Genomic DNA, 27,966 nt, shown 5'->3' on the forward strand with positions numbered 1-27,966 from the left:
GAAACAAGCAGAATGCATGGAAATCTGTAGATACACTGAGAAGCACAAGAGATAATATATACATATGTACATGTGTGCGTATAGATGTATCATTATGAACATGGGCATCATTTACTAGCCTGGAAACTACAAGCCTGATAAAAGAAAATATTCTTAAATGACTAGCAGCCTTAAGAGATGCATATACTACAACAGAAAGGTCACACATTGAGATAAGGATATTCCAGGTTCTATTTCTTAGTTGAATCATTGTTTTTGACAGAGCTGGGGTCTTTTCTGGTTTTGTTTCATTTCCAAAACTTCCTATTTTGTTCCAAAAATCTTACTTTAAATGAGATAAAAGAGAGTGCTCTTAAGCATTTAAATTTAAGTATCTCAACATTTATCATGTGGCTTTCTCAAGTGCAACAAGAATTAAAGTTCAAAGTATGAAAGTCTATGTCTTAAACAAGAGTGAAAAACAACTGTGGTTACTTTGTGAATAAACTGAAGAAAAATCTGCCATGGAAGGCATTACTTCCCCCCCCCCCTTTTAGTCTTGTATGTTTGTCAGTCCATAAAAATAATTTGGGATGCTATTTTCCCACCCCCATCCCCTAACAAACACAGAAGTGTTATATTTTAACAGAAAATCAAAACATTATTTCAGTACAACAGCACTTGTACATACAAGTTTTTTGGTACATATTCAATTATCCCAACTTAAAGACATGCTTTACAAAATGGTCACCCAACACTTAAATTGCATCTCTGAATATGACACTGTCTTTGAACTGCAGTGATCATTTCATAACTTTTTAGTTGAAATAGATCAAGTATGGATTATACTGTATTATCCCAAAGCAACTTTGAACCCAAAGTATGTGGAAATCAATCTGAGCAGTGTCACACGAGCAGCAAAAAAAAACAACCACTGTGTTTGGGACATCAGCTGCAACTGGCATCTTAGATGAGTATCTCCTTTTTCTTAACATTATCTCAACAAAAGGCAGCTTCCATGATATTTGGCTTCCTCACCCTAAATTCTCACCCACTGCAACCATGATATTCTCTTGTAATTCCCAGATAACAGCAAGACAAAAAACAAAACATGGGTGCTTCACAGCTGCTCTGCGTTAAAGGGTGCACCTGCCAGTCAGGAAGCCAGACAGAGCACATTTAGCAACAATTCATACCTCTTTTCTACCTAATAGGAACCTATCACCTCTGGGACTTCACCTTTCTATCAAATGACTGAAGTTGGACATCTTGTCAAAAATGTTCAGAAAGAAGGAAAAACAATTAGAAGTTTTAAACCATTTTTCTTCAGATTTAACAAATCTTTCTGCATACAGAAAACAAATACTGCCTTTGTCAGTTGGAACTCGGTATGTCTATGAAAGTAGAAATAGGCTGGAAATAGCATTGTTCTATTTTTCACTTGTGTCTATTGAAACTTTAAAAAAACCCAACCCTTCAGCTATATTGCTTAGGTGGCAGGAAATTAACAGGTAAAAATATTTAATGCAAGTGCAGTAGTCCTTTAGGTCATCAGCAAAGTTCTTCTACAGCTTTTTGTTACTTTAAAAGGAGACACATCTTTTAAGAATCCCTCCTTCATAAGCAAGCACTTAAGCCTGACCTAGATTAAAAAGCATTGAGTAGTTATAAGGAACACTTAGATATAAGTTATTTTGAAGCAGTACTGGCAGCTGAGGCTATGGATTCAAAGCCAACATAAAAGAAAAGCTGTCTCCAGCCAACAAGAGAACAGGAAGCTGATACAGAGAAGTCTTTCAAAATACCTCTTCAAAGTGTACTTTTGCTGACCTACTTTGTGTCATTCAGTACATACCATACTTTTTATTGGTTTAATACTCAACTATTATCACAGTAACACACTACTTCGTGTAGATTTTAGCATAACTTTGCAAAAGCAAATTACATAAATTGGCTGCTTGCAATCCCTTCAGTTAGTTCTGTGCCTAAATACTTTTTTTCATTTTTTTTCCTCTTTTCCTGATCCACTAATTCCGAAGTCTGATGTTGCTGCTTGACACATACTTCCATGCAGATCAGACCACTGGATTTTTTCCAGTTACAGTATAAACCTTACCTGCTGTACAGATTATCCCATATATTTTGAGGTAGCATTACAACTAAGTCCTCTATGAAGTTAGCTTTGTGTGGAGGAACACCTGCAGAAGCAACAACAAACAAAACAAAACAGAAAAAACAAACACAAAGAGAAGAAAAAATAAAAATAAAGAAAAAGACTTGCATATTTTATTCAGGACATGGAGGGAGAAGACTATGTTAGAGGTTAGAGGAATTAAAAATACACCCTTTCAATGAATTCAGAGAAATCATGTGAAGCAAGTGTTACCACAGTATAATCTATTACTGTATTTAAAGACACCACTTAATTTTAGTCTTTCATGAGACTGAGAAGTTTATAAAAAGCAGAAGCAAACTACATGAAAGATTAAAGGGCTAGAGGCCTTTTTAGATACCAACTGCAAAATGCTTAAGGTATACAATTAAAATGTTAATGAGGGATTAAATATTTTGTTTATGCCTGCAACAAATTAGCAAATGGTCTTCAAAATTCAATTCTTTGCTGTAGACCTTTTTGAATTACTTACAAAAACACTAATGCTTTAAGCAGGGAGATTTTGAGGAAGGCAGAGGGGCTTGCACGATCAGATACATTGAGCTGAAGCACACAGGAAGCAGGAATGCTTTGAAAAAGGGAAAAATCTAGTCTTTTAGGCACTTGCACAAGAGTCATCTGCTGTAACCCTGTAAAAGGAAAGCCACAGCCACAAGGGCTCACATGTACACCCCTCTGCACATTGTTACTGGGCACAGTATTTTTACTTTAAAAGTTTGTTTCAGCAATAGCAGGCAGCACCTCTAACTGCTGATCTAACACAGCTGGATTTTTTATTAGAAAATAGGTGTAAGAACACCACAGTAATGATTTCTCAGAACATTAGCACTCAAATATGGATAGTTCCCCCATGTTTTGCTTAATGCAATTCTCTCATTTTTATTAATATTTAGCACGAAGTAAAATTTTTATGCTCCCACACTGAATATACAGAAATACTACTCTATTTTCACACTGCTATGCACTGGCTAGTCTGCAGCATACCAATTTCCTGTTCCATAGCTTTCAAACCTCCTTGTTGCTTCTAGTGTGTAGCAGCAAATAAGATTTAGATTGGCAGAACAAAGTATTAAGGATGATGATAAAGTGACATGATTTTTGAAAATTGAATATACATGTTTAGGAAGAAAGCAGATACATCAAACTGCTCCTCTTTAAGAATCAAGAAAGCTTATAACAAAATCAAATGTGCAGGCAAAAGAAGAAAATAACCCCAGGAAATCTTCACATGGTATAATTTTCAACTAGTCAGCTACTAAAATGACAGAAATCATTGACTTAGAAGTTACAGTTTTAATTTATCTAAGAAGCTACAGAAGTTATAAATTTACTACAATCAAATTCCTTTAATGAAAGCAAGTGCACATCCCTGCAAACTACAAGTCACGTGACACTCAGTTACAGTCTCACCTCCATGCATACAGAGAAAGTCATTATTTGAAATTGGTCCTGGCTCTGCGAAAGTCTTGAATTTATTTAACCACTGCCTGGAAACATAGAACTGTAGCAGACTTGGTTCCATCATGTTCAGTAGGCTTGATATTCTCCGTCTTTCTCTCTGTGCTTCTTCACTGCTCTTTCTATTACCAAAATAGAAATCATTGAACAAATATATATCCTTGTGTACAATACAGATAATTTATTTTGTGAAAACTGTACTTTCAAGTAAATTACCTGGGCTATGGCTATACGTCAAAGTTTGGTAACATGGAGCAGTTGACTTAGCCAGTCAAACAACTTGCACCTTTTATGTACAGTCTGAGCCACCATCTAAATGTGTGGTAGGAACCTGGACTGTCACATTAGGGAGCAGTGTGTCGCAAGAGTCAGTTAGTACACAGAGGGAAGGGCAGCAAAGACTATTTGCTCTGTTAAACCTGTGCTTGTCCTTGGCACATGTTATGCTTGCAAGGAAACTTTTGCCTGATTAGATCAACAATAAGGACCCCTGGCAGTTCCCATGTAACCTAGCAGCCTGAGAAAGCAAATAGTTTGACTGTAACAGACAGGTGGCTATACTGCAGAGGTGATTACTACCACAGGAGGAGGAGATAAGGCTCTGCCCACCTCCTGTTTCCTCTGTATCTTTTGAGATAAAAGCTTTGCAAGCTAGTCTTTGGGTAGATGCTCCTTACTTACCTTCAGAAGTCAGGCTGAACAGTAACTAGATTGGGACATTCCCCTACTTTTCGTGTATCCCCCTATTTTTCTCATTGAAGCTGTTGCTGCTATCCAACTGGAAGTATCTCTGCTCCCCTGCTTCTAGACTGAATAATCACTCTTCTCCAAAAGCAGGTTTGAACAATTCATTCCCTGTCCATGGCAGGGGGCTTGGAACTAGATGATCTTAAGGTCCTTTCCAACCCTATACTCTATGATTCTATGATGCCATCCTCCAAAACCCCGGCCCAAAACTTGATTCAGCATCACACAAAAGCTGGACCATAACTCAGTTAACTTATGGTGTCAAAGTTACCTCAAATAGCTGACAGAAAAGCTTCAGGTAGACCTAATGGCTATAGCAACAGGACTATTTATAGTATAGCAAAACAAGACCAAAAGAGTAGGAAAAACATTTTGCCATAAACCCAATTAAAATACATTACCCATTTAAGTTTAGAATAAAATTTTGTAACAAAAGCCTTTCCAGCTGTTAATTTAAAAATTTATACATATCTCCAATAAGCATTCTAAAAACGTGCTGAAAGCACATCTATTTTGTCTGTGTAGCAGTATTTCGTGGGTATATTCGTTTTTTAAAAACAAAATTTTATGAATGCTGTTCTTTTATTATTTAAATGTTTGCCCACAATCAGGTACACTGTTCTTTCTTGGCAATACAGCATAACTTCCACATTCCTTTCAAAAGACCTACTGACCCAGATGCACAGGCTTAGCTCAGACAGTGGCAGGTACAAGTGTTCCTAATGGAAGTTAAACCAGAACACATCTCATTTCTTGTGCAACTCTGACACAATCTGTTTTGCAGTGAACTTGCAGTGGAAATTTCATCTTTGTACAAGATCCTTAGAATCTGAAAACTGAGTTGTTTTTATTATTTCAAGTACAAAAATTCCTTAGACTGAAGATGATAATATGACTTCTCGCCTTTCATTTCAACTTTCAGGAAAGTCCAGCCTCTAAATTCCCTGAAATTAAATTACAACACAGTAAAACATCTGTTTTACTACATCCCATCTGCTAAAGACTTTCCACTCTTCCCTTCAGAGCTCTAGCAGTCAAGAGTCTGTGTGCAAAACTTCCCATTGTGAAGCATTCCTTTCCTCTGATTAAAAAGGAGGTAATTAGTGGCTAATTCTAACAGTTGTTTAAAGTTCTCTTTCTAGTCATCATACTACACTTTATTTATGCAGATTTAATTTTCATTTCAAGTTCCATACATGCTTTAGCAGTGACAGAGCAAGTGTTAAGAATGTAACTGAAGGATTCAGCCTTTCTCCAGCATAGGTTGTTCTGGTTGGTCAGATTATTCCACTATAATTCTTTCTTGTGGCAGCCAATTTCTGAAAGCTACCCAACTGCTTTAAAGTTATTTACATACCTGACTTACATAAGCATGATTGTACTTTCAGTTACTTACCTGTAGAAGAGAACATAAGCTTCTGCATTTTGCACTGTGGACTCTGATACTTCTGTGACACTCTGGTCATCAAATTCATACCACAAATTATTTAAATTGTTGCGACAATAAGCTATATAATGTCCACCTGGAGTGTAAGAAGAAAGATTTATAAAGTGTCCAGTGCTGCCCATTTTACTGTGCAACACATGAAAAGGAAGTAAGTCCAAAAAGAAAAAAACAAACAAGTCTTAAATAGGAGAAACATCAAAACATCAGCAGATGTGATCTGGATATTAACTTTTCCCAAACTCTGGATCATTTCCCACTTCCCCCCCTGAATTTCCATCAGCTAGTGGCAAACTGAACACTGTTTTCAGCATATTCTTAAACTTTTCCAGCAGCTTGAAGTTTAATGCACTCTTGAACCATGAAACTCAAATCAGAGTAAGAGTGACTGAACAATTTACCCTAATCAGTTCCCACAATGAACTCTTTTCAAATCTTTTTAATGGAAATTAGCATAGATGTGTAATGGCTACATAATATCAAGACCATACTTAACTGTGTTCTGAAGACTATCCATAATACAGCTTAAATTATTACTATTTCTAAAATACACATTCAAGTGCCAACAAGTAAATAATCGGATGTCTACTAAAGCAATTATGAAAAGCATCATCCAGCAAGTACTGAATAGAAAACGAAAAAGCATCCAGAAAAGTGGAAACAACTTCATCTGAACAATGGACACCTCAAGTTTGGACAGTATGAGGGGGTGTGTAGCCTCTATAAAATTTTATGAAGTTTCTGACTTCAAACTTATCTTTGTCCTATTTTCCAAATCTTATAAACACTGAAAGCATCTAGGCAGAAACAAGCTTGACATAGAACAGTAAGATGTTTATTCAGCTACTCATCACTAGCCATGAATAGCAGGTACTGCCTGGTTTGGGGTTAATCCACAGTCATCAACCAAAAGAACAACTTTTAAAACAGTTACTAGCATCTTTGTGGTGAACTCTTTCTAAAAAAGTTAAGTCATACAAAGCATTAAAACTCTAGACAAACAGCACCTATGCTGATCAATTGGTCATCTGCTGGCACGTACCGTTATTTGTACATTTAGACCGTATATATAGTTTACTTAACTTAATAATCCAGGATCTGTTAATTTTTTTCCACCTACAATTTTATTTCAGTATGCCATAAAATTTCAAATATGTGTCAACTATTTAAGAGCAAGCCATCGTATGGCTCAAGGTAAAAATCACAGCATTTATCCTTCACAGTATAATTACCAGTGCTTATCTATTTACTCTTCAGTATATCAATAATCTTAAACAGAAGGGCTGATGTGAATATCGACAATAGAGACAGAACAATCAACCTCATACTTACTGCTGGCAGTTCCATGATGGCAGATGACAGACAGAAGATCATAAGTCACAATTTGAGCTGGACTGTCCTTTGCAAGGAAAGGCTGAAGATCAAGGCCTTCCAAGGGAAAGGACACATGGGTCCCAATTTTAGTGGAAAACATAAGTTCATGTCTAAATCTTTTCAGGTGAATGCACAGTATCTGTGAGAAAGATCAACAGATTCACTCAAGAACTTTACATGGTACAATTTGACATACAGTAACTGCACTGTGCATGCCACGTTTCCCTTTTATCATCCCAAAAGGATCACTTTTCTCTATGGCCTGAGGCAACTATCACAAGCTCTGTGTTCCATAGATTTTATTTATTTCTTTTTAAATCAACCGTGGCTCAAGGAGTTAGAAATGCATTTGTAATTATCTAAGACTTATCTTACTAACAGTATAAAAAAACCCCAGTCCTGAGCTTACTAACACTGATTCAGCAATGAGCAACATACCTTTTATCTTCTTCAGTGCACCTATTGCACAATCTTGTCATGAGGGACATTAATTCTTCCTGATTGTTGCACCCACCAATTCATGTTTTGATGCGTAAGACTGGATTACTTTTAAAATGTGAAGTTACAAGCATTACTTATAGAAAATATTTCCATTCTGGCTGTGGTATTTAAGTTCTACAGTATAAATAAGCTGTGCAGGCTGACAGCTATAACATAGTAAAGTTAGAATAATGGGGTTTTTCTTTTCATGTACAAGGTTCACTTTCTTACAGGGTGAATCATCAAACATTGCTCACCTTTTTAAAACAAATGCCGATAAGAAGATACACTTTCATCATGTAACATTATAAACATGACTGACTTCATGCAATTCATTAGTCTTACCACATTCCTAATCATGCAGAAAAAGTGTTTTAAAGTGCATGTAGTAACAGTACCTCAGGAAATTTTTGCACTTTGCAGAATTTCACTCCATTTCTTAACCTAAGCAAAGGAGAAAAACAACAAAACCACCAATACTTAGTTCTAAAAAGGTGGTTGTTTTTTTTATTGTGCTAGTCAGCAAGTCTAAACTGAACACTACACATTAGTAAACCCAAAATATTTCTGGAATGTAGACTAGACATGGAGTAGCCAAAAAGATGCAAACAAGGATGCTTTAGAAGACGAGAAAATCTGTACTGCTGAAAAATTCAAAGCAGCAAGTTTAGATAGTCAAGCTCCATCTAGCTAACAATTTCTCTTAGCATAAAGGAAAGAACTTTAAGCTTTGTTAAGCTGATTATTCAGCAAAATAGTAAAAAAAGCAGCCAAGTTTATTTTTAAGAAGCGATCTACAGCAGATCACCAGTTATAGCAATATCACCAGCAAGCAATAACACTCCTTTTCAATAAAGGGCATTGAGCTATCTACAGACCACTTCTGTTTCTTTGTTCTCTAGTATTTAAGGCCACAATGTATTTACTTATAACACACTGAAGAACCTACTGCGTATCAGTGAAAACCTACTAGTTATACAGAGGGCTAAAAGCATTTTTTTCAATCAAAAACAATTTAGAAAGGTCTAAAATTATAAGGAACATGAAAAAGAACAAGACAATTTGACTGCAATATGGTATGCTGAGTCAGTGCTTCCTGACTCCTGCACCTTTGTAATAGCAAATTTCTGACAGTCAGGACACAAGGTAGTGTCAAAAGATTAATAGCACTATCTAGCAGAAATAAATGCCTCTTGACTAACTAAAGTATTACAGCACTCAAATTAAGACAAGTTAAAACAAAGGTAAAAGATAGCTTACTTTTTACATCTTCCACAGCTGTACATGTTATCACCTGCAAATATCATGGAGAAGAGAAACAGCTATTATTCTCTAAATCCAAATAGCTATCCTTCAAGCACATACACTTGATATATAAAAGTCTCAAGGGAATTTATCTTTAAGTTGCATTGAATATTTAAGCAGTAAGAGTGTTGACATAGCAAGTAAATAGAAAGGTTCTTAGGTTTTATGCTTGTAACTATGAAGCAGTACAGCATAACGTGAAGAGATGAGGATATATAATTTAAAAGGGAAGAAATTCACTTGTTCAAATTAAGTATTAATATAATGGGGTTTGAAATTTTTATGACCCTAAAATTGTTACCATTTCATTAAACCAAATTCAGATTTACTTGACGTTGCTAAAGCAGCTTTCCTGGGCATTTGTTGCGTCAAATATTCAGTTGAATGAGAAGCTTACCTACCTTTTTTAAATGAATGATCCCGTAAGAGCAAGGAATGACTGTATTACAGTCTAACAGGTGGCCTTTGCTTAATTGCGTGAAGCGAAGAAGGTATTAATCGTCTTAGTACGATTAGAGGAAAAAATATCAGAAGAAACATGTTCATGTAATTGACCTCTTACCCTTGAGCTCATCTCTGGCGAAAAAGGCAGCAAGACAATCTTGTAAGGTTACAACTGGACCCCAAAACCAGCTAGGAACACATGAGACAACAAACCTGAAACATCATTGATAGAAAAGAAAGAAAAACAACAAATGTTCTGCCAGAAGAGCAGAAACTGGAATTTCAAAATAGGTTAAAAAATAAAACAAGGTAAATATTACTTACCTTTTGAAATATTCCATAAAGAAAGCTATCCATCCCTGGGGGGCATACGCTTCTCCACATGACCCAGCCTTGACTAGAGATGTCTGATGACTTGCAGAATGGAGTTTAGCAAGATCTTCCTTACCTGGAATAGGCAAGGACAGATCCTGAAAGGTCTCCAGGGTTACAGACAGCTAAAGAAGAAAACAAATGAAAGAGAGTTAAGACTGAAGAGCAACTGAGTAAAGCTCACCAGTAACTACTAAGTCACTGTGCAGTTGAAAATTCCACTAGGTTGCAAATTAATTATAAATAAGGAGACATAAGAATTCATTTCTAAAAGAGGAAGAAAAATTAACATTTTAGAGTGAACTTGCACATTGTTATCACTGAAACTCTTCAAGTCATTATTAATTATTTGTCTTCCTAGTAGTCACAAAAAGCATGATTTTTGCCTCAGGCTCTTGTTATACAAGCTAGTTTCAGAAAGCTTCATCCCCTTGTTTTGACAGTATCTTAGTTTGATATTATAGTGAGCTAATGTAACTGGACCTGCTGCAGAAGAGACTCAGCTATACATTTTCTTGCTCCCATCTTGGATTTTAGTGATCACATTTGCTTTTTTGAAGCTCCTATTACTACTTGAGTAAACAAGTATGAAACAACTGAAACTTCTGAAGAAATCTTTCACAAAAGAATAAAGTTCCCAGAGCCTCACTGTATTCATAAAGCTGTAAGTATTTGTATTGAGGGGGAAAAAAAAATCATATTAAAAGCTAGAATTTCCCCTTCTTACTCACCCGATCACAAGTCAGGCACTGTACTGAACTTATTATAGTCCCATCAAATATATCAGAGATAACACTTCTGTACTTCTTGCGCTTCTTCCTTTTTGGCGATGATACAGTTGCAACTATAAAATGACAAATATTAAATGCTGAAAGTAAATCAAGATAAAGTGGGTTCTGATTTTCTTCAACTTTGCATAATATAGTTAGAGATCACACATACTTAGGACTTGATTTTGAACCAAGCCCTATTTTCTGTTTACTAGATATTTCTTAGAAATTACACAAGCAGATTACTGCTAGTACCAGGCAGTTCATGTAGGTTCCTCAAGCAGTTTATGGTGGAAAAATAGAGGACAATTTTGCCTCAAGTTTAAGTAAAACTCAAACTGCCAGTCTTGAAATCTATAGCCTCCTGCTACGAGATTCATCTTGGCAGGAATCCCCCAAGGTATAAACTTTAAATGTCACATTCTGACATTTAATTTGATCACATCTTCCCACAAGTTTTAACCATGTTGGGATGAAAACCACATACACAAGCTTATTGTATCACAACACTGGTGACAGTGACAGGGTTGAAGTAGACTAAACTTACTACTAGAGTCCAGCCTAACAGCAGTTTATTAAAAAGTAAGAAAAAAAAAAAACCCTAACTCCAAGCATAACATGTGCACCCCCTCCCCACCCAAATCCACTACTAATTAGGTAAACACACCAAAGCAGTCTCTTGGGCTCTATAAATTACCAGCATGGTATGCTAGAATGAAGACCACAAAACCTCTTTTGGAGACTGAATACTACCCAGGAGATAACTGATGAGTCTTGTAGGAGTCAAAGTCTGTCAAAATGCTAACAGCCAGTAACAAGCAGTGAGCCATGGAAACAGTGACAGGAAATTGAATTATCTTCCTAACTAACTTCTCATACATTTCCCCTCTTTCCAAACTACAGCAGTTGAGAAAGTTTTCACAAAATACTATTCCATCTTCACAGAGTGGAGGCAGATACTGTTCAAGCATGCTTTGAAAGAATCAGAATTCTACAGAAGTAAAGGGAGTCTTATTGTATGTCCAGTTTGCATAATGGTCCCTCTTCCCAGTAGGGATAGGGAATTAAAAAATCCTGAAGAAAAAAAACTGCATTGGTATGCAAGCCACACGAAAGAATAAAATGAAAACTGTAATACAGAGCAATTCAGTACCGGGGGGGGGGAATAAAGAGCCTATACCTTTTTTGTGGATTTGTGCTAGTGAAGAGCATGATGAGAATGATTTTGGTGGACTGTTTGATAAGCGGGTGTTTATTCCTTCATTTGATGATGGGGTTTGGGCTGCAGATAGATCATTCATGTGGACATCACTGATGTATTCTGCAATTAATATTTGCATTATTTCATAAATTCTACCAAAAATTTAATGCAGAATGAACAGAGACAATGGTCATGCAATTAATTTAACCCTGCTGTCAGGTCACAGGACATTTAGGAATGCAGCACCATTTCAAGTCACATATGTTTTAAATTAAGAACAAAATCCAAAACCCCCACTATCTTCTGGGTTATCTGAAACCTTATCCAGCACAAATATTTAGTTTTTCACGGAAATTCAAGTTGAATTCAGAACACCTGAACTGAAAAGTAAATAAGGAAGGTGCATTGCCTAAAGTCAATCAACCTACCCTATTTGACCCGTACCTCTCTACACCATTTGTTCTAGAACCCTTTTCCAATCACACACATACTCTGGCTAAGGATTTGACTATTTCAGTTGCACATTAGTAATGTATTACCTGAGAATCTGCTGTGTATCTGTACTTTGACAGTTCCTTGATTATTTAAAAATTCAGTGGTCTCTGAAGCAGTATTTGCATCTTTTTCAAAGTCTTCTATAGAATTTGCTCGTTTAAGCTTGTTGCTTGATATTTTTTCTTTCTGCCAGTCTTTGGATGTGACCGAGTTGTTATCATCATCCTGAATTAACATGGTTGTCTCTGCAGGATCCTCTAAGACAGGTTTGAATATAGTGTCATTTTCTGTTTTATCACAGGTAGCACAGGATTCACAGGGCTGAAAGCCTACATCTGACTGGCTCTTGTCTTCTTCCATACTGTCTTCAGCACTTTCAGGCTGGACATCTTCCAGTTCTACAACTGGTTCTTTAAGTTCTTCGTGAAGCAAATCCATTAGACAACGCAAAAATTCTTGTGCATCCTGGGATTTTAAACAAGTTTTATGATATTATTCCATTATGTTTGGAAGAAATTAAAGTCATATCAGAAAAAGACACAGGTAACTAAACCAAAAGCTGCAGCTAGCTGTTAGAGAAGAGTAAGTTAAATGTCTCTGTCTCAGGTCTGAAGTTCAAAAGAAATTTCATTTCCAGATCATGTTTGTTTCCTGTGTCCACTTCCTGCATGTAAACTTACGAGTTTCCTCCGAAACACTTCTATTCCCAAAAAGCTTATTTCAACTAGTGTAACTCAAGCAACTACTCACACTGTGGCCAGACCCCAGCTCTGCTGGCAATGGAATGTTTTCAGGACAGTTTTTTTAAAACCTTATGCAGCATCTTCAGCAAAGCAATCTGAGCCTTGTTTTCACTGGGCATGGCAGGATTTTATTAAGAAGTGTTATGTTGTACTTAGCCTGTCTTTCCAATTGCATCACACTGGCAACAAGATTTTCATTCTTATTCTCAAGCCTGGACAAGACTCCCCAACTATCAGTATTTTCACAAAGAGCTGTGAAGATTTAGTACAAGTCTAATCTGTATTTTGAAGTATCTTTAAGAGGCACCAAATTTCAACAATCCACGTAGCAGCTTGGTTCCTGGCAATAGAGAATATCTAATAAAACAAGCGTGGGAGAAAACAATAGCCTCTCCTTGGCAACTACTACTGCTTCTATTTTCTTCCATTTTCCTTTCTGTATTTTGGTTGTTCATAAAAATAATTTCTGCTGCTCAGTATCACCATCCAACACACCAATTACTTACTAAGCTCACAACTGTAGACTAGAAAACATTCTTTTTCTCAAAAACTAGAACTATCAGATTCAGTTTTGGGTTTTGAGTAATGAAAAAAAAAACAAAACCAAAAAACCACCAACCCTAATATGCCTATTTGCTCATAATATTTTTACACAAAAAAAGAGACTCAAAACTTAAGACACAGCTTAACTGATAAACATTCTCCACTGAGCAAAAGAACTACTTTTTCTGCCTGAAGATTGGATTTGGCTGCCCAATCTGGGAGGCTGGGCAACAGGAGAATGTTGGTCATGAAAGACTTGCTTTGTTTTAATTGTTGCCATGAAACATACTAAACATACAAGTAAGTGTGATCCAGGCAGAACCTAAAAGTTTTCTCACTAAGTGTTGCTCTGCATGGAAAAACGCATTCTCAGTGTTCAAAGCTGTGAGGACGAAGTTTCCATACAGCTTCTTTTCAGTTATCAGAATTGATTTTCTGCTTTTCCAGAAATTCATGTGGCTCTTCAGAAGCCCATGAGTAAACTAAATCCCACTGAGATTACTATTTAAACATTTACTTTACAGCTACATGCAGTATTTGAACATTAAAACGTATTCTAATCCTCCACTTCACAAATATGAAACATGCTAGCAGAATTCCTTTGAATAACAGCAGATTCCCGGAATATACTGGTAACTTTTCTAATTACAGAGTTTAAATTCTTCCTCTAGCCAAAAAGCTTTTAACGAAGTACTGCAAAATGTATGAATGCAGCAAGATATGGAAGGATAATTGAAGAATGGCTTTACTATATAGTAATCCATACCTATTTAGCAAGTTGCGGCCCCGAGTTCCTACAATACTGCTTACAAAACGCAGAGCAGTGCATCTGTTTTTTTTAAAGATAATAAATGAAAACTGGATACTGTGTACTTAGATTTAAAACAAACCATAACTGGTAACAAATATTAAAAATCTATTATACCTTTGTTTTATTTTTAAACACCTTTAATTTGTTTTCTGGACATGAGTTATTCTCAGAAGCTGAAGGCCTTTAAAGAATTTTATATCAGTGAACATAAAACCTGACTTAACTGCTGCTGGTTCCATTTTCCATTTCAGTTGATCTACATTTGAAGCATATAAAGTTTATGTTGCTATTGCTTTTAACAAATATAGGACGCATAGTATCTCAAGCATTAGATTTCAAAGTAAGAATTTTACAGCTTAGGCAGATTTTAGATCAGAAGTTTTTACCTGTTGAGAGTAGCCTCGAAATGTAGGATTAACAGTTTTAATTCCTTGAAATAAACCAGTAGGAACAACAGAACCAGGTCTAAAGAAAAAAAGAGTTTTAAATATTAAGTATATATTAAAAAGCAAGCATTTAAATGGAACTTTCTATCTTTACTGAGATCATAATTTTGCCTGCAACTCAACTGTAACATGTATAACACCAGTAGTATTAATCTTAACCAATATAATACTGGTATTGAATTATTAACTGTACTTTTTTTTTTTTAATCAGTCATCTAACAGAAATAGAGACTGTATCAAGCCTTTTAGGCCACATTTCTTACTAGAGAATTAGATGACAAATCAGGCATACACTTGGTACTACGCACAATTAGTGTTTCTCTATCTTTGTACTTATATTTTGAAGTATTTTCTTAGGCAGAGATAACAGAAATTCCATATAAAGAAATATAAGAAACTGATAAAACATTGAGACAGAACAAAGAACAGAGATAAAGTAGTTGAACATTTTAGACATATTTCTGGTATATATAAACATTTTTTGAGAGCTTAATACTACGTTACATAGTGTTTATAATCTACTTCTTGTTAGAACTTCCTTACTAGAAGAAGGTACATCAATTATTTGTACCATCTTTGGTAGCTATGGAAACAAACAGATTATAGGAATGTTTTAATCCTGCAACTTAGTCTCTCCTTTCTTAATTTATAAGAGTAATTTGGTGATACAGAATAAAAATTAGAACCCTGGGAAGGACGCATTAATCTGTCCTGACTCTGGAGTTTATTTATTACTATTTAAACCCCAAAAGGATACAATACCTGCTTTTGTGCCAGAGTTCTGTCATCAGCTTGAGGTAACTCTTACAAATTGCTGGTTTCTTATCTGTCCGGGCTAAGCCTCCACAGTCAAGAAAAAAGTGTGTCAAAGGTGGACTGATTAAAAAGAAGAAAATAGGGTGGGTTTTTTTTCAGGTTGTTAAAATACAAGATGAAATCTGCATTTCACATAAGATTATTTGGAAAAAAAAGCATAATGCTATTGTAATTGAACAATTCTGTTTCCTACATCCGTAAATGTTACAACCAAACATTTCCCAGTAGGACAACTTCAGCAATACAGCAACACTGCTCCTCTAACACATACTGACATTTGCTAGAGCACTGGAACTGTGGGATACAAATGCAAGGTGATTTTCCCTGTCTACTCTCCCCCCATGAGAACCCCACCTGAAGTACTGTGTTCAGCTCTGAGGCCCTCAAGATAACCAGGATGTGGACTTGTTAGAATGAAGCCAGAGGACAGCCACAAAGATAATGAGTGGGCTGGAGCACCTCTCCCAGGAATACAGGCAGAGAGAGCTGGGGTTGTTTAGCCTGGAGAACAGAAAGCTCCAGGGAGACCTCAAAGCAGCCCTTCCTTTACCTGAAGAGGATCTACAAGAAAGCTGGAGAGGGACGCTTACAAGGGCATATAGAGATAAGACAAGCGAGAATGGTTTAAAATTGAAAGAGGGTAGATTTAGATTAGATATTTGGAAGAAGTTCCCTGTGAGAGTGATCAGACACTGACACAGATTGCCCAGAGAAGCTGTGGCTGCTCCATCCCTGGCAGTGTTCAAGGCCAGGCTGGATGGGGCTTTGAGCAACCTGGTCTAGTGGACGGTGACCCTGCCCATGGCAGGAGAGTGGAACTAGATGAGCTTTAAGGACCCTTCCAACCCAAACTGTTCCTTGCTTCTATGATGATCCTATGTTTGTAGGTCAGTAATTTATACCTAAATGGTTTATCTGTTTACTTCATACAGTTTTGCCAACTCGCATACCCTCTCTATTCCCTTCAATCCCGTTTTGAAGTTACAGTCCGTCAAATAGATTGGACCTATTTTCACCCAAGAAAAGAAATTTCCCAGAATAACTGCAAAATTTGGAATTTTTCAACTAAGTAACTTCCTCATTATGAGATGCCTTGTCTACTTTTTTACCTTCTATGGAGATTTTCTTTAGTTCTCCTCTCCCTCAACTAAGGATCTCAGTGAGGTCTACTTAGCCCTGGGTCCTGTCATGGATTTCAGCCAAAAGCAGATGTACAAAGCATTTATGATATATGCTCAAGTACTGTCCCTGCCTAACCATTTCTAGTGTACTTGTATCTTCAGCTTTTGTAGATTTCTCCTTCATGAACTTGTCTGGTACCCTTATGGGATTACAAGATTTTGCATTCTAGCAGTTCCTGAGATGGTTTAGCACAGAATGTCCTAGATATATTGTTTGTAAGGACTGAATTTGGAGCTTTTATCTTAACACGTCTCTCTTTTTTTTAATTAGGATTTATGTTTATGCATTTGCTTTGATTTCTTCTCTAACAGAAAAGAAAACCCAAGCTTTTCCCAGATTTTCTTCTTATTTGTAGAGCTGCATATATTTTTTATTTAGGACAATGAAGAACTATAATGAAACAGAGAAAAAGCTGAGCAACCCATATGCCATAATGCTTTTTTTTTCCCTCCCCCTATGAGTCCGTAACACAACTGTTTGCAGGATATGACTGAGATTTAACAAATACATGTACTCTTCCATAGTAGTGCAGCCCTTCAAATTCATTAAGTCCATCCTTACCAAATGCATGAGTAAGCAAATAGAAAATATATTTACAATAATTTTCCTTACCAATTGGAAAGAGCTTGTAAAGCTGCATTCATGTAACAAGTGTTTCCAATATTTTTTAATCCCGTTAGACCTGAGAAACAGAATGAACATTCAGCAAGTCTGTTAATTCAATACATGTTAAGGAAAAAACTTCCTAGAAAATATGTACTAATTAAAATACTTATGTAACACTTCTGATGCCAATTATAATGCAGAGTTGTAACTAAAAGATGCATAGGACTCCTAAAGGAATACTAATCTAGATAGAATTAGTAATTAAGTGTTTTGATTTTGGCAGACAAAAGCACTTCAGACAAGTAGATTGTATTTCATCTTACTAACTGCTGATGTTTTATGACAGCTGCAGATTTCAATTTAAAATGTTTAGCAATATTTATGTTTTACTTAATGATTTACCTGTTCAATAAAATTGTTGCTATGCTTATTCGTAGCCATACTACCAAAAGCTTCTCAAGATTTAGTTCTTCTGCCTCTAGTTCATGTGAGTAGTCAGATTATACTAAACTTTCAAAACCTACTCAGCATGTGATTATTCCAGAATCAGAATTACCCAGAATCAGTCTTTTTCCATGCCAATTATATACGCGTACTCTGAAACACAGACTGCTCAGTTTAACCTTTCCCACAGAATTTATTTTCAAGCCCAGACTGTTTACTTTCTTTACTGATACACTCATGTAGTTTTTCTACACACATAAAAGATACAATTCATGTATATTCTTGCCATGATTATGGAGTCATGGAAAACACTTTCTAAATATCTGAGGAGAGGCTATTTAAACAAGTCATAATTATTGTATGATCTCAGTTAAAAGAATGACACTGAAATACTTGCTATTTGTAGCTACTGAGGTGTTTAAATCTGTTTGGTTTAAAATAAAATTGCTTTTGTATAAAAAAATGTTACATTCATAAGCAAAGAATCAACAAGACTGGAAAACAATATATTCAGCAGTCAACACCACTGGCTCTATGAAATCCTTGAAGTACAGGACCTACCCAGTCATCTGAGTCCATGGCAGAAAAATAAAGCATTGTAAGACAAACCTTTTACATCTATAAAACATGTTTGATTACTTCAGCTGAATTTTCTAATCCACAAACTTAAAAATGAAGTTTCAAAAGATTCTTCTACTATCTGAATGGAAATATAGTCTTGCTTTCTACATTTGAACTTGCATTATATGCCCCTTCTGATTTCTGCTAGAAAAAGGAGGGTCATTCTTACTGAAACTGGAAAGTAAGAACAGTTACAGGATTTTTTTATTTTACTTAACAGCAGAATATATATCAGAAGCACATTCTCGCTGCAGTTCTCCAGCCTGCTGTGTTGCAAGTAAAGTTTTGAAGAGATTTCTTTTCTTGCAAAAGTATATTCTAATGTTTACTTCATAAAAAGTATTTCAAAACAATTTCTAAGAACAAAGTTAAAATGGAGCTAAAGATTTTTTTCCTTTAATTTGAAGAACGTATTAACACAGTCAAACCACTGTTACTGGAACTTCGATGCAATGCTACTTGTAAATTACTTCTATACAAGTTACATTCCCAAAAATATTAATAGGACAAGAAGATATACAAATAAACACATTGGTAGGAGAAATTAACTGGGAATAAACACATGGTTTAATGATCTAAGAGCAGATGGCAAATAAGTGGGGTGGCAACATATTGAGGAAGACTGTGCCAGATAACAGGAAGGGGCAAAGTAGGTTTTTTCTGACCAATGCCAGCAGGCTTAGGAGAGGTAAAGCTGGTAGTACAGCTTTAGGTAGTAAAGGAGAAATGAGATCCATTGCTGTGGTTTAACCACAGCCAGCTATTAAGCACCACACAGCTGTTCGCTCATTCCCCCATAGTAGGATAGGGGAGAAAATCATAACAGTAAAAATGAGAACACTTGTGGGCTCAGATAAAAACAGTTCAATAGCTTAAACAAATGCACATATCCCCTAAAAAAAAGAAAACAAAAATCAATAAAAATCTGAAACTTATAAGAAATAATTATTATGTGCTCTTATGAGTTAAGAAAATACGGCTTCACTGCTCAGGGTTTCATCCACTCCCATTTTCATCTTTACAACAGTTTAATATTAGGGTGGGGTAATACTTTATACCAGGAAGTTTGGCAGTGCATAACATCCATTACTGAAAGGGAAAAAAAAAAAAAAAAAAACAAACCAAAACCCCAAACCCATAAACTCAAAAAACAAACCCCCCCCCCCCCCCCCCCAAACAACCAAAGAAAAACCTCAAGAAACCCATACTGGGATACTACAGTCTCAGAAAAGGGTTAACAAAATGCAGGACAGCACTGAAATCAAGAACCTTCTGGGGCAAGAGAAAACATTTTACATGTTTTATAAAATAAAAATACTTCATAAAAAACTACTTTCACCAGTGTGGCTAGAATACCTGCTACACTGAAAATTACTCCAACGTGCATTTTTTTTTTGTTGGTGCTTGCCCAGGTGCACTGCACTTATCACCACAGCCCCTGTTCTGAAGGTAAGTGAAGACTGCTTCCACTTAGAAGAGAGTTAATATATAACTGGAGAAAAGACTTGGAGACATATAAACACAAGAAAGGTCAACAAAGCACTGGATTTTGCTTTTATTACCTCTAGTCTTTAACTCATCTTCTTCCACTTCTATATCCAAGTCATCAAATACAGCTGCTAGTGGAATCTTCAGTGTGGGATTACTAGGTATTTTAAAATCCTTATGAGGAAAAAAAAGAAAAGAAGTATGTTTACTTGCATTTATCAATTTTCCTCTTAATTAAACTCACATATAATTTCATCAACAAATCTAGGAACTGAAGGTTATGTGAACACATTTTGAAATCTCACTGCACATAAATAATAGGATTTCACAGCTATCCTGAGAAAGTTTACTAAAGAAAAGCACACATTTTTGTTTTCAGATTAGCAGTGACAACACTGCATGATTTTATGCCAACAGCTGAAGAGTCAAAACAACGCAAATTATAGTATTTCTTTCCCTTCAATTACGTACAATAAGCCAGCACTGAAAAGCTAATACAGCCATCACACAAAAGTCAGTGTATATGATTTTGATGTGCCACCAGATGGCTCACTACATTTAAGGAAGACAAATGAAACCTCTTGAAGCAAAAATGTACGAATAGAAGAACAAGGTATTAGGCAGGCAGACATCTACTGCATGATAAGCTCTTTGTGAGCACATCAATAAAAATTCTAAACAAAACGTTTGACAGACTTTATAAGTTCTACTGGTTTTTTCTGCATATTATACCCATTTCCTTGGAAGATTAGAAGACGTTAAGTATAACAGGAGTTCAGACTTCTGAAGGCAGCTTTATATCAAGTCACCAGAAATTCTGGACAACATATTAAAAAAAAAAATATTCTAATGAAACTATTCCAAATGAGATGATGGCATTTTATGAGAAAATTATCAGATAACATTCATATTAAATACTAAACTTAAAAGTGAAAATATTAAAGGATGCCCCTTCTACACACACTGAAAACCTGCCCATCTTTCTGTCCAGCCCTAGTCTGTGCATCACGGTACCTCTTCCATAGCTCAAGCAAAACAATTTTAGAAATGCTGTACTCACACCTGTGTCAGCTTTAACTGCTACCTGTAATTTTTGTATAAGTCAATTAAATATGCCGTGAAGAAATACCACCTTTTTTCCAGATTATTTGCATCACGACATTTACACTTGAGAAATTGCAGCACAACTACCTGCATGCAGCACTTTCCTACAAAATATATTACCAGAGTAAACAGTATCAATGCTAGTAAAGACTAGTGGAACTAGAAGGTAACAAAATAACAAGACAAACCTAAACAAGACAAACCTAATCATTGTTGAAATTGGAGAACAAGACAAGCAAACAGTGTATTTCAAAGCACTGTGTAAGTCTGCTTTGCTAATTTTTTTCCTTTAACTTGTCTCCAATACTACCTAATCCTTTACTCATTATTTTACTCATTAGTTACTATGTTAAATGTTAATAAATGTGTAGTTAGGAACAGCTAAGCACTTTTAATAAAGTCTTGTCTTTGACGCCATAATCATCTAAACCAGTACAATCTTAAACCTGTGTTTTACTCAATTAACTTGAACACCCCAATACTGGATGTATTTTCCTTCTTGGTACTGTTCTAGTGCCACAGAACACTAACAGCATTCTCCTAATTTGTAGTTTGATACCTATTTTTCCACACATATCTAACACAATGTATTTGTCATTCTACATCGAAATTACATGCACATATAAAATATACACAGGTTGCTATTGCCTTTTTAGTAAATTCTTGCATAGTAGTTAAATTCCTAACTATTCAGGAGTGTTTGTGTGTATACCACTGCATCAGAAAAACGCTCCCACACACATACACAAAAATCAACACTTTTTCAGTCATTTCTCAAAACTGAACAATAGACATGTTTAAACCTCAGAAACTAAGCCACAGAAATCCCTGTGAATCAGATTAACAATTAGCATATATATCACTAAAAATACTCCGGTTGTATGAATGAATTTGTATCTTAGGCAAGTATCCATAAACACGTATGAAAGCATTTTGTTGCTCCTTGAAAGTTAGCCAGCAATTACTCTAGTGACTTCTGGAAATAACATTTTCAAGAGGTGGAAATGAGGAAGCACAGGTGAACTATTCCAATCTTGTGACCAGAATTTTAATCCTATGCTTTTTCTGTATCTTACAGTTTAATGTAGATTACAAACTATTAGACAGTAAGATGGAAAAAGCATTTTTAGGAAGCATGCAGTACACAGAACATAGAAGCTGGGCACTGTCTTTTCAAAGAAATTTTATGAAAATAGAAATTAATAGAAGTTCATCCACAAGAAAGGAGGAAAAGTCAGTGTCTCATCTGGGGGGAGACACAATGCTTAATGCAAAGCTACAGGTGCTTTTGTTTCACTGGATTAAAAAATACCTGCACACTATTTTCTTGTGCTTGGTGAGACAGTCTTGCATTTGGTAGAGGAGAATGAGATCCTAATTTTCTATCCAGGAATACTTCCTTACTACAGGCATAACACCAAACACGGAGTGTAGTAAGGTTGACAGTTAGACAGTGTTTTGTCTCCTAAAACAGAACAAAAATCAAATCTGTGATTCAGAAATTTAGAATAATTAAATACTGATACATGCAAGCTAGAACATTAAAATTCTACATCTTTCAACAATGAAACAAGTATGTTAGAATATTAAAAAACAGCTATTACTGAAATTGTAGCACAAACCCTCCAACACTCATTTTTAGTACAAGTCACTAATCAGCAACAAGCCACAGTCAGAACCTAGAGCCATTGTCATATCTGACATGCCCCTGTTTAATCAGAAAAATAAGAAGAAAACATTGTCAGAAGCATTAAAATTCACAACAAACCAGTTTTCCAGGAATGTCTCCTATTGGTCGTAACAGCAGCTGCCTCCTCTGTAATAAGGGCAGTATTTGTTTCTACAGGTTTGTTGTAGAAAATCCAAGCTATTTAACAATCAATCAGAACAGTAAAATAAGAATCTTAGTTGAGTTACAGTACCAGGAGCTCATATCAAAACATATATTCTAGACTCAGTTATTTGTTGACAGCTTCAGACTGTGAAGCAATGTAAAAATTTGACAGATGGGAGAATATTTTTATTGTTCTAATTTTCACCTTTCTTTTTTTTAACCTCTTTGCTTACTGTAAGCCTGTGTACTCAGCTGCTATCATTCTCCAAATATTTCCACCAATCCTTCCTGCATTTCTTCTTTATATATCAGCATCAGCCAGATTTAAAGATGATGAGGGATTTGCTAGAAATTAGGGAAATATTGCGACTGCCGCAGGATGCCCAAGTTCCTCCTCCCCTCATTTTATATGGCCTTGTACAAGAACAGTATTTTTAATATAAACTGTGGACTACAATTTCATTAAGTAGCCCTCCCCCTACTAAAAATCATCAAATTACATCAGTATCTCAGACAATTTTGATAATGAGAATATGCTTGATTCTGCAGCTTCAGCTGCATAAATAATTACAAGTCTTCAGAGGCACAGCTTATTAATTTTCTTGAAGTGGGCACAATGAACTGATTCATGTCAACCTTGTACCTCTCAGCGAGTTTATAGACCTGTTTACTGGGGGGTGAGGCAACCCAGAAGAGGGCTCACTATTCAGAAATTAAGCAACAGGATAATCAAGAAAAGGATGTCATCAACAGCAAAAAAACTACTCAAGCCCTTTCTTACCTGACAAGTAAGTAACATCTTAAAACAGCATGCAAAATGGGAATAAAATACTGTAGAAAGCCCAGAGGTATAAAACTGTACGCAAGAAAATCAGGGACCATCTGTTCTACAGCTGAACTACAAGCAGTTCATATACGTGTCTATTGCAAAAGCCTTAGAACTGTAATTCAGCTTAAACAGTTAGCTAAAAAAAAAAATAAATATTAATTAGATAGATTTGTATTAATGCGCTATTGATTTGTACAAAAATGTACTCCTCTCAAGGCCCTGCCTGGGGAAAAATCACGAGTGGTGGTACAATGCAGACATAAAACATATTTCAGGTAAACCCCTGATATATACCATTTGGTCATTTTCATATTCAAGGGGGGGGAGTGTTAACATTTTTAGGGACCAAAAATTGCTTAGTGTGGAAACTTAGATGTATTTTCCAACCAACAAACTGTAAAGTAGAAGTAAGAATTTAATTTAATTGGAAAGTCAGCAATTGTGAAATGACATGTTAATAAAACTGCCATCCTTCTGTCCTCAGCATATTTGTTAAGAGAGAACGATAAATCTCCTTTGCTTCATTTTGGCAAATTTTTCGCTTGTACATGTGTGTGCACAGAACAGACAGTGAGTTTAAGACCCAAACAGATGCACTCAAGCTGTCCAACCTTGCCAGAATTGACATGCTGGGGAACTTAGTACACATGCTCCACTGCTTCTACGAAGCTGGATCAAAAAAAAAAATAATCAGGGAATAGCAGGAAAGGACATGCTTGGCTCAGTCTATAACTTCTTCATCTGTAGCCACTGGAACAAGGAACATAACGCAGAAACAAAGCACCTGTTTCTGGTAATTTATACTTCATTACACCTGTTCAGCTCTCATCTTCATTAATCCAACTGCCTTCTATCACGCAGCCACAACTATAAAAAGTTAGACTGAAGAGTGAAATACTTCATATAAGTGGAAGTACTCAAGAAATTTTTTGCCTATGCATCTTGAAAATCATCACTAATTGTTGCTCTTTTAATTTTCACCATGTTTACAGAGCACAATGTCAGAATTACATAATTACGCAGCTGCAAAAAAGACTGTAAACCCACATGCTCTTACATTACAAGACCTGCTTTTATAGATGAACAACATTCATAACAAATCAAGCTTCCAGTTACATTAACACAGGTTACTGACTTCACCAAAATGAGTAAAAAAGTTCTCTAACTCCACTGGTTCAAGTAACTGTATTACTAACTAATGTACATACCTGGGAATGGGTAGTACTGTGATCAACATAAGATTCACCACAGCCAACATACGTGCATCTGTTCTGTTGAGTAAGATATGAGGAAATACACAGAATTAAAAAGTGTTGCCAAACAGATTTACAGAATAGGAATATACTGGCAAACCCTTTAAAAAATTCATTCATATTTCAAACTTGCAGAGTCCTATACAAACCAAGAGACATGCACACTAAGCGTTAAATATCACCTAAAGCAAATAAGAATGCTGCAAGATTTAACTCAACTCCTCTCACTGCTGGGCGGTTAGATGTTTCATGTGTTTGGAATATAATTTTTTGCCCATTTTGATACATTTATTTGTTTTAAAGTCAACATGTATTTGTTTCAATTCATGATTTGATAGAGGTTACAGAAAATATAGTTAGTCCAGTGTCTAAAATACTGAATTGCAACAGCCTCAAACATGATGCATTCATACAAACATGACTGTATGCCCCTATCTGCAGTGCCTGTATTTCAAAGTATTACTTCACAATTTATTAGTTATTTCACCTATAGATATGTTTGCAGCACTATATGGTTAAATACTTACTACATTCTAATTATAACATGCAAAATAATTGTTGATTTTAATTGTGCTAATTGCAAAACATATTTGGCTGAGTTGAGTGGAATCTTGCAGCTGCCAATCTTCAAGCAATTTTCATTAATTCCTCATTTGCATGAGTCAAGACAATCAGATACGAGGGTACAGCATGTTATCTGTATAATTAAGCATGTTAATTTATACAATCAAATAGCAGCTGAACACAGTCAATTTTCTATATTAAATAATCACAGATATTTGTTAAGTTACAGATAATTAACATGCTGGGATCTCACCATGTTTTTCTAATGAAAAAGGTGAAGACAAGATGCCAATTCATCCAAGAGGAGATACATCACAGCATGACACTAAGTGTCCTACTGCAATTACAAAACTCTCCTATGGAAATGTTGGTATGAAACTGAGTTTTTCAGTAACACTTTTAAGAGCTCTAAGTGAGAAATACAAAATATGTTTTAAGCTTCACACTGTTTCCCCACCTGTCAGGTTGATGCATCCCTGAACACCTCTTCCTACTCCCAAGAGAGTTATTGTATGTAATTAAAAACTTCAAGACATCTAAGAAATACACATTAAACACTGGTTCTTGAACTCTAAACAAGAGTTCAAAACTCTTTCATTTCTATGTCTTATTGATAAAAGGAGCAGTATAATCTGATCTCTTAACTGCTACCAAAATCCACTAAAGGGAAACTAATGAATAAGATTTTTAAAAATCCTCATGCATACACCTAAAGGTTGGCATCTCAGCCTAGAAACCTTCATGACACAACTTAAATATTAGTTGCCAATGTATTAAGGCAAGCCTATGAGAGCAGAATTTCAGTCTCTGGAAACAGCTGTATGTCTGAAGAATTCACGAGACATTTACAAATTAAATTAGCTACGTATTTTCCTGTTGGTATCAGATCAATCAGAAGCAACATTTTCAGAGCTGTTTTGGTTTTTTTTTTTTAATACACTGAAAACTACATGTTTTGTAGACAACAAGAAACGTAAGACAAAAGCTTATTTCAAAAAGAACTATATCCAATGTAAAGACTGTAAAAACAAAATCATACAGAGCTTGAAGAGTGTTTATATAAACTTCTACAAGTTTTAAAATAAGGTGGGTTTTTTCTTTGTTTTGCTTAAGAATACAAAAGTCAGAATGTATTTTTATGCTGAAAAAAAATTGACATTTATTGCTAGATATTATTACTACAAATGATGAGAGACTTACAGAAAAACTCTGTACACTAAAATTTGTTTCAGAATAATATATTATTCTTAAGACCTGCATACATGGAATAAAGAGTATATTTTTTTGGTTTTTAAAGAGCTAAAAAATATCATAATTTAGGAAGAAACCTTAAACGTTACTCGATATTGTTAACTACAAGAAATAGGTACCTGACAGAGGGTACATAATTTCAAAAATAAGGGACTGCATAACAGGTTTATCTTTTAAATAATAACTTGAAGAAACTAAAGAACTTCATTATAGTTGTTTTCTTAAAAAAAACCCCAACAAACTAACAACTTTATCTACAGATTACTAGAAAGGGATCCTACTACAGAAAAGAACAACTTACCTCTAAGCAAGCCCAAAGGTTGGGGCCTCTGACTTTACAGTCCTGACAAGTGCCCTAGTGAAGTTACACACACAAGCAAAGTGTTATTTAATTTACTTTCACCAGCAAGCCACAACTTCTAGACAAAACAAGAAAAAACACTGGAAGCTCAGTACCAGCTGAATAATTCAAAAGCAAAACAAATGATGTATTGATAGCCAGCACAATTTTGGGGTTGCTTCATAATCTTAAAATGAGCATATTTTTCTACTAACAATTTAGGTCTGAGTTTTCATTTTAAACCCAAAATTGTTCTTCTAAATACAGCATAAACATGTATCATACCACATTATTATAAAAAAAATAAAATTAAAAAAATTAAAACTGGTCTTTCCCATAATTTTTTTATAAAAAGAAATGACAGTGACAGAATTTGTAACAACTTCATATTTCTGTTTGCAGAAAGTCAACACTACCTGCAAAGCTTTACAAAAAAGATGCAACATTAGAGAAATGCTACAGCCCTTGGTAGCAAATTCACTGTTACACTTTCAGATAAAGAAATTTAACACCATGGACACCTCCCAGCTACTAAAATGGGTTACAAGATCTTTAATTGTTCCATTTATTAATACTAGCCGGAAACCAAGAGTTCAGGGAGGGGCAGTTTCTCAAACTGTGGCTCCTCCATCAAAAAGTGAACTGTTGTCCACCAAAAACTTAAGCATAAATTTCTTTGTTAGAGTTTCTAATTGGACCCAAGTCAGTTATACTATATTTCATTAACATTCCAAATAACTGATACGTCAGTGTCTGAAAATAAAGTTCATCTTGCTGTTATGCTAACTCTTAACTAGTAATTTCATTAAAACATTACTTGCTTAGGAAAACACTTCTGGGACAGGCAAG

At 35.4% G+C, this 27,966-nt stretch overlaps 1 protein-coding gene across 9 annotated transcripts in view; it reads right to left on the reverse strand.

The window, feature by feature from the left end:
* The window catches only part of USP33 (ubiquitin specific peptidase 33), a 46,134-nt gene that overhangs the window by 7,170 nt on the left and 10,998 nt on the right, over positions 1-27,966 (reverse strand). For 4 of the 9 annotated variants that reach the window (XR_009724175.1, XM_061345127.1, XM_061345123.1 and 1 more), the window contains 18 exons: positions 27,079-27,132; positions 24,918-24,980; positions 22,359-22,511; positions 20,017-20,116; positions 17,396-17,465; positions 15,548-15,661; positions 14,726-14,804; positions 12,287-12,707; positions 11,727-11,867; positions 10,508-10,644; positions 9,729-9,901; positions 9,523-9,626; positions 8,916-8,949; positions 8,054-8,099; positions 7,134-7,314; positions 5,754-5,880; positions 3,563-3,732; positions 2,096-2,177 (listed from right to left, as the gene is read on the reverse strand). Coding sequence is in view for 8 of the 9 variants with exons in the window: in XM_061345127.1 (XP_061201111.1) it covers positions 2,096-2,177; positions 3,563-3,732; positions 5,754-5,880; positions 7,134-7,314; positions 8,054-8,099; positions 8,916-8,949; positions 9,523-9,626; positions 9,729-9,901; positions 10,508-10,644; positions 11,727-11,867; positions 12,287-12,707; positions 14,726-14,804; positions 15,548-15,661; positions 17,396-17,465; positions 20,017-20,116; positions 22,359-22,511; positions 24,918-24,980; positions 27,079-27,132 (2,249 nt within the window). In the remaining variant the exon portion in view is untranslated. The remainder of the gene's footprint in view (positions 1-2,095; positions 2,178-3,562; positions 3,733-5,753; positions 5,881-7,133; positions 7,315-8,053; positions 8,100-8,915; positions 8,950-9,522; positions 9,627-9,728; positions 9,902-10,507; positions 10,645-11,726; positions 11,868-12,286; positions 12,708-14,725; positions 14,805-15,547; positions 15,662-17,395; positions 17,466-20,016; positions 20,117-22,358; positions 22,512-24,917; positions 24,981-27,078; positions 27,133-27,966) is intronic. The other 5 variants (XM_061345129.1, XM_061345124.1, XM_061345130.1 and 2 more) reach the window with 5 other exon arrangements.

This window comes from Neopsephotus bourkii, unplaced genomic scaffold, assembly GCF_033783945.1.
Source record: "Neopsephotus bourkii isolate Nb327-2 ecotype Australia unplaced genomic scaffold, CSIRO-AGI_Nbou_v1 NB_234, whole genome shotgun sequence".
Lineage (NCBI taxonomy): Eukaryota > Metazoa > Chordata > Aves > Psittaciformes > Psittacidae > Neopsephotus > Neopsephotus bourkii.